General features: G+C 39.5%; 1 protein-coding gene across 5 annotated transcripts in view; it reads left to right on the forward strand.

Moving 5' to 3' along the window:
- The window catches only part of nedd4a (NEDD4 E3 ubiquitin protein ligase a), a 127,088-nt gene extending 121,527 nt beyond the window's left edge, over positions 1–5,561 (forward strand). For all 5 annotated transcript variants that reach the window (XM_078427441.1, XM_078427442.1, XM_078427444.1 and 2 more), the window contains 6 exons: positions 88–148; positions 1,669–1,728; positions 1,823–1,930; positions 3,035–3,131; positions 3,282–3,354; positions 3,516–5,561. In XM_078427441.1, coding sequence (XP_078283567.1) covers positions 88–148; positions 1,669–1,728; positions 1,823–1,930; positions 3,035–3,131; positions 3,282–3,354; positions 3,516–3,618 — 502 coding nt within the window. In that variant the 3' untranslated portion in view covers positions 3,619–5,561. The remainder of the gene's footprint in view (positions 1–87; positions 149–1,668; positions 1,729–1,822; positions 1,931–3,034; positions 3,132–3,281; positions 3,355–3,515) is intronic.
- The last annotated feature ends 1,773 nt before the right edge of the window (positions 5,562–7,334 follow it).

A 7,334-nucleotide genomic window follows, 5' to 3' on the forward strand; every position in this document is an offset into this window, starting at 1 on the left:
GATTGAAATATAGTGCACCAGTTATGGATTGCTGTGGTGGGTCATCTGTTAATGAAGCATTTTATGGATATTCTGCTTTTCTTTCAGCCTTGTGATGCAGTGGAGGTTTGTCAATCGAATCCAGGAGCAAATGAATGCTTTTAAAGAGGTAACAAGAGAAAACAAACTTTTAAAATTATATAATTTATACTTGAGTCTGAATTTATGACAATGACCAGTACGTTTAATTGAGCGTTGAATCCATCCAAACCATGTACCAGTCCAAGTTATCTGAGGGGTAACTTTTTCCACACCAAGTGTGGTGGGTGTATGGAACAAACTGCCAGAGGAGGTAGTTGAGGACTATCCTATCATTTAAGAAACAATTAGACAGTTACATGGATAGGACAGGTTTAGAGGGATATGGACCAAGCGCAGGCAAGTGGGACTAGTGTAGCTGGGACATTGTCGGCCGGTGTGGGTGAGTTGGGCTGATGGGCCTGTTTCCACACTATATCACTCTTTGACTCTGTGTCTTAAATATTGTAATTGTGCACGCCTTTCCCACTTCTTCTGGCAGCTGTACCTACCACCCTCTGTGTGGAAAAAGCTGTCCCTCTGTTTCCGTTTTAATCTTTCCCTTCTCACCTTAAACCCATGTCCTCTAGTTTTAGACTTGCCTTCCCCAGGGAAAAGACTGTGACTATTAACTTAATCAATGTCCTTCGTGACTTTATAAACCTATGTATGATTATCTCTCAGCCTCCAAACCTCCAGGGGAAAAAAGAATCAAGCCCCTCTTTGTAACTCAAACCTTGCAAACCCAGTAGAATCCCTGTGAATCTATTCTTCACCCTTTCCAGTGTAATCACATCCGATAAGAGGATGACCAGAACTGTGCACAGTACTCCAAATATGACCTTACCAGCTTCAATGACAGGTGGTATGACAGGCAGAGAACTACTGTACTTAACGGGTGGCACCATATGATGGCAGCCTTGCCAACAGTCTGTCTCATCTTTTTCTTTTGTTGTTTTTAGTCTGTTGTTAAATGTATGTTTTAGTGTATCTTTAGTTTTGTGTTATGTGGGTAATGGGGGAAACTTTTTAAATCTCTTTCCTCGATGGAGATGCGGCTTTTTCCGTATCGTATCCCTGTCCGCACTGCGGCCTAACATTGTGGAGCTGGCGGTCTCTTTGCTGGGGATCGACTTCGGGAGCTCTAACCGCGGGAGTTTTGATCGCCCCGACTGCGGATGGTTCGACTGCCCCGACCGCGGGAGAAAAGAAGGGAAGAAGATAATATGTTTTTGCCTTCCATCACAGTGTGCTGTGGTGGATGTTTATGTTAACTTTAATTTAGTTGTGTGTCTTGTTGCCTTTTTGGTATGACTATGGCAAATCAAATTCATTGTATGTTTTTATTTACTTGGCTAATAAATTAATTACAATTACAATTATAAAGTCTTTATGTGGAGCACTTAAAAATAATTATTTAATGGCTATGGGGCCATTTTACTGGGCTGCCAATATGTGTGGTCTTCAGATTAACAAAGGCTGTGATATCATTGGAAAAGTTGGTGCATCAAACGTAAAAGCAATGTTTAATCCAGACAACTTAAGTGAGAGACGTTTATGCTATTTTTGCTGTAAATGCTCAGCGTAAAAGCCTGATATTTCTTTTTCTAGGGTTTCTTTGAACTGATCCCACAAGATCTCATAAAAATATTTGATGAGAATGAATTGGAGGTAACTTTTTCCAGTCATATTTTGTGTACCTGGCTATTGCATTGTACTCTGCTCTGTTCTTTTTTTTTGATGAGGTTTGAATTTTGTCTTTCAGCTGTTGATGTGTGGACTTGGAGATGTGGATGTGAATGATTGGAGGGAGAACACAAAGTACAAAAATGGGTACAATGCGAACCATCCCGTCATACAGTGGTTTTGGAAGGTATTGCAAGACAATTTAACAAAGTCATTTTTTATTTGCAGCAGCACAACAGAATATGTAAACATAGTACACTAAACAATATAATAAACGAGAGGGAAAAAAAGTTCAGTGTGTGTGTATATATACACATACTCACAAATATCTATATAGATCATACATTATATATACACAAAATGCTGGAGTAACTCAGCAGGTCAGGCAGCATCTCAGGAGGGAAGGAATGGGTGACGTTTCGGGTCGAGACCCTTCTTCAGACTGATGTCAGGGGGGCGGGACAAACAGTCTGAAGAAGGGTCTCGACCCGAAACATCACCCATTCCTTCTCTCCTGAGATGCTGCCTGACCTGCTGAGTTACTCCAGCATTTTGTGAATAAATACCTTCGATTTGTACCAGCATCTGCAGTTATTTTCCTTTACAACTCAGCAGCATAAGCATTGATTTCTCTAATTTTAAGTAACTTCTCTGAATACTTCCCTTCCATAGTTTGCAACAATGTACCCCTCTTGAGGTCACACCTTCCCTAGCCAATAATTGACCTTCCAGGGAACCACCCTGGCTGAGGTTATCTGTTGCCTGCCTTGATTTAGACAATAGACAATATGTGCAAGAGTAGGTCATTCGGCCCTTCGAGCCAGCACTGCCATTCACCGTGATCATGGCTGATCATCCACAATCAGTACCCCGTTCCTGCCTTCTCCCCATATCCCTTGACTCCGCTATCATTAAGAGCTCTATCTAACTTTCTCTTGAAAGCATCCAGAGAATTGGCCTCCACAGCCTTCTGAGGTAGAGAATTCCACAGATTTACAACTCTCTGAGTGAAAAAGATTTTGTCCTAGTCTTTACTCACCTCCAGTTCTTGTACCATTGTGGTCACTATACAACTGTGTCTGCCTCTGCCTGTTCAACTACAATTGTGGTGTGTTTGGAAAAAACAATTAAAAATTAATTCAGAAGTGTTCTGATTAGGGTGCTAGCGAGGCAATGAGTGAAATCGAGGCAAAAGCGGAGACATGAACACCTTAGGTTGTAGAATATTTGTCTATGTGGAATAAAAGTGAGAATTATAAAAAAATAATCAATATTTAAATCTTGTCTTCAGACTGTGCTATTGATGGATTCAGAAAAACGCATTAGATTCCTGCAGTTTGTGACTGGTACTTCACGAGTACCTATGAATGGATTTGCTGAACTGTATGGTAAGAGGCTGAGCATCAACATTCACATTTCTTAAGAGTGAATTTAGAAGATGTTTTTCAAAAATCCAAGATTAATAAATCCAGAAATCTATGATTCTGTTCATTTTAAATGGGTGAAAGATTTGTTTTTGTTCTTCTCTTTTATTCTAGGATCGAATGGACCACAGTTATTTACCATTGAGCAGTGGGGAACACCTGAAAAATTTCCAAGAGCTCATACATGGTAACTTTTACCTTTTAGCCTTTTTATAAAAGTGTGTCAGAAAAATAACTGCATGGCCAGGCTGATTCTGAAATGTCGAAGAACATGAAGCTTAATAACTAAAAAAACCCTCCCATTTGCTAAGGTGGCGTTAAATGCAGGATGTTAAATCTGTTTTCCAGTTTCAATCGCCTGGATCTGCCGCCTTATGAATCATTTGAGGAACTACGAGAGAAACTTAACTTGGCGATAGAGAACACTGAGGGCTTTGATGGCGTGGACTGAGTGACCACAGCTGGTGGATGTAGCTTGGTCACGTAATGCGACAAATGTACTGAAGTACGAAGCCAATTATCCAGCAATGGAACTACCAGGTTAATTCACGTAGGCAAGAAAATATGTCTTATTGTTAAGCTAATAACTAACTAACAGACTAAGTATTCAGCAAGCATTTACATTTCCCTGAAATGTTTGTCTTTGAAGTTATGATTTTTATGTTTTATTTTGTTAACTGTTAAATATCGCTTTGACACTTGTAGCTGTGGCGATACAGTTAGTATAGTTTTTTTAAACTCCCAATCACTTCAGTGACCTCATGATCTTGATGTTGTTCAGGATCAATGCAGTACAGCACTCATAAAGATTCAATAACCTGTGCCACTGTCAGCCAGTGCTGTACAGTAACATGTACCTCTTCCCCAGCCTCTACCACCATGGTTGCAGTGTTCAGTCACTTTAATTTGGGTCACCAGTGCCCAAATGCAACTTGGTAACCTTGTAGTTTTTAGCTAACGTATGTAGCATAACTGTTAAGTTTGCCCATCGATAATTTTGTGTAGGTTAAAAATTGCTGCCCTTGTACAGCAACCTTAACTCTAAAAATAAATGGGTAAATTACTGTGAAAGTTGAAGGTAAACCTGGAGTCTGAAGGGAGATTGGATATATGGAGATCTAGTGCCAAATTTAGGTTTTAGAATGTAATTTGGGCGCGAGCAGCAAACTGTTGTTTACTTCTGAAATCTTTTTTGATCTTTTGATATCACCTTCAGAAAATGTGATTATGATGAATATGACTATAATTATTGATGCTTTCTGAAACAATCTTGTATTTTCCACTTGACCTCAATCTTGTTTCTTGAGGATTCCAGATCCTGTACTTAATACTTAACAGATGTTGGTTGCAGAATTTGCGGTCGTCAGCTTACATAATTATGGTGGCTTGTCTATTGGTATGCAGAGGAAGGACAGAGTCTGCTGAGGATGTTGTCAATGTGCTATGTTTACATGGTGGAACACACTATACACTTTAAATTTCCCCCTCGTTCGTGTTCTTTTAAAAATTGAGTTCAGCAAAACTTTTCTTTTGGATTCCAACAAGTTGAAAAATCTAAATTGTTACCTGAATGAAAACAATATTCTGTGGTGCCTTTCTGTGAATTGGACCTTGTCCAACAAAAGGGGTGACCTATATTTCTGATGAAACAAAATATGCTTGACGTCTTCTGAGTTTAAAAAAAGCATGAAGCATAAAGCCTGTTATGGATAAAAACAAAGTCCTCACCTCTGGATAAACCTGTACTGACTTATAGTAGGTCAGAAATTGCAAGACTGAAGTTGAATTTTTGTAGATCGATTAAAGTGTCCAAATCAAGCTGATTACAGGGTAAAATATTGATGCAGGCTATCAGAATTCTTAAGAAATGGTGATTTAACCACAGGTATTAAGTCAAAGATGTATTTTCATTTCAGGATGCAGAGAATTGATTTGAATATTGTAACAATTGGTTTTAAATGTGGACTTTATGGAAGTGAGTTCATATCATAAAACAAATGATTATTAAAATTACCCTTCAATTATACTTTATAAGGCATTTCTTTTCGGTTGTGTGTGTATATATTACAAAGCATAGTGATTCCAAATTGTACATCTACCTTAAATTATATTTGTGTTCTGCACAATATATATTCACTTCAGATTTGTAAATATCTTATGAAAATAATCCACTAACTTTTATAGTTATATTAAAAAGATGATGCATGCATTATTATCTTTCATATTTAAGGTTGTATTTTAGAATAGAATTTGAAACAAGAAAGGAGTGGATGGAAACTATTTTGTAAATACATTGTGCACTTACAATGAAATGAATTAAATTCAGCTGGAAAATGGATTTTGTGCACCACACTGGGGGGCTGATGTACGGTCTATTTATAATAAAACACTGTTTTCATGGAAACTGGACCTGAGTTTTATTTGAGATTTTCAGCACTTTTGAAAAGCATTTCAATACTTAATAGCTTTGTTTTAATTTTTTTTGCCCTCCAAGTTGTATTGGGCCCCTCCTGTTATTGCAGCAGGAACACGGCAATCATTCTATTGTTCACTGAATTTATGTTGGACAATAAAACACGAGGGGCAGTAACAGATGATACTATTGCAACCCAAGTGGGTTATGATGTGTAGTTAGGCTGCTGCTGCTGCTGCTATGCAGTGTGCGAGGTAATGTTCACTACTCCTCTGGCTTTTGCAAAAGTGCCTTCACTTGAAAGAGCCCCTCTCATTGCCAGCAATCCCCGGGGAGATGGTTTGATGGGATCGGTTGCAATCTTCAACCTGGGCACCCTCTCGCAATTTCACCAGAAAGCTGCTACGGCTTACTACTGTTTGTCGGGATTTATTTGTCTTATTGATCTGAGGGTATTAAACAAATGTTTTGATGATGTGCGGGTATGGAAGAGCAGGGAGAGGGGAGCCAAAATGTGTATTCCGACCGCATTTTGGTGGACATTAAACAGCGGATTCTATTAATTGTATCATCTTTAAAGTTGTTAGCGGAGTATTCGTTTTTTGGTCACTAGCACTGAAGGAGCCTTGGGTACAAGGCCCCCTTGGAATATTCACTTCCTTATAATGAGTTCCAGTAACTTAACTGAAGTCTCGTCTCAAGAGCTGAAAACAACACACAGCTGCTACAGTTTAGTGGCTATTTAATTTGAGCAATCAAAGACTAATTTCTACTCCTTATCATCCAAATGACCTCAGTCTTTTCAGCAACCGTACAGATGCTCATTGCTGATACGTTTCTTATCCTCCACGTTAGTTCCTGTTTGACAAATCTTGTGTGACTGGAGCCTCATCAGTAAATGGAAAGCCACTTGATTGGTCTGCTCTCCCATAGACAACCTCAACCATTAGGGCTTTGCAACCATCGTCTTATGCCTTTGAGGCAGGCAGAAAAATATCGGAAGTTAATGTGAGGCAAGATTTGTCGTTGGAGAGGATGGGGTATCCTTTCTTACATACTCCCTCAAAACCGTGTCTCAACAGAGCCCACTCCATTAGAATTATTCCCCCGCTGTTCATACCTCTGCAGAACCATCTTCCATTAGATCTGAACCTCAAACCAGTTCAAGCTTTGCTGTACCTCTGCAGAAATATACCGCAGTAGATCCATTCCTCAAACCCCAGCACTTCAATGTGGAATCACCCTTATGGGAAAAGCAAGAAATGAAAGCCGTATGGTTATAGTAGATCTCAACCTGTACAATAATTGATATTATGTACTCAACCTTGGTGTCTTAGAGGCTTGTGGGAATAAGCCTAAATCTATTCTCGATCCTGTGCAAACTGAAAGCTGAAACTTGCTCGTGTGTAGTTTTAATAAACACCCATGGTCATGGTCACATTTAAGCTTTTGTTTTTGCAGCAAACAATTTATTCATGGAAATATGAAATCAAAGATATATTTTTCTGAAATTAGCTGCATGTATCATGTCAAGTGAGATGGTTGATGCTCCACGGCGGCACGGTGGCGCAGCGGTAGAGTTGCTGCCTTACAGCGAATGCAGCGCCGGAGACTCAGGTTCGATCCTGACTACGGGCGCCGTCTGTACGGAGTTTGTACGTTCTCCCCGTGACCTGCATGGGTTTTCTCCGAGATCTTCGGTTTCCTCCCACACTCCAAAGACGTGCAAGTATGTAGGTTAATTGGCTGGGCAA

This window comes from Rhinoraja longicauda, chromosome 33, assembly GCF_053455715.1.
Source record: "Rhinoraja longicauda isolate Sanriku21f chromosome 33, sRhiLon1.1, whole genome shotgun sequence".
In the NCBI taxonomy this organism is placed as follows: Eukaryota; Metazoa; Chordata; class Chondrichthyes; order Rajiformes; family Arhynchobatidae; genus Rhinoraja; species Rhinoraja longicauda.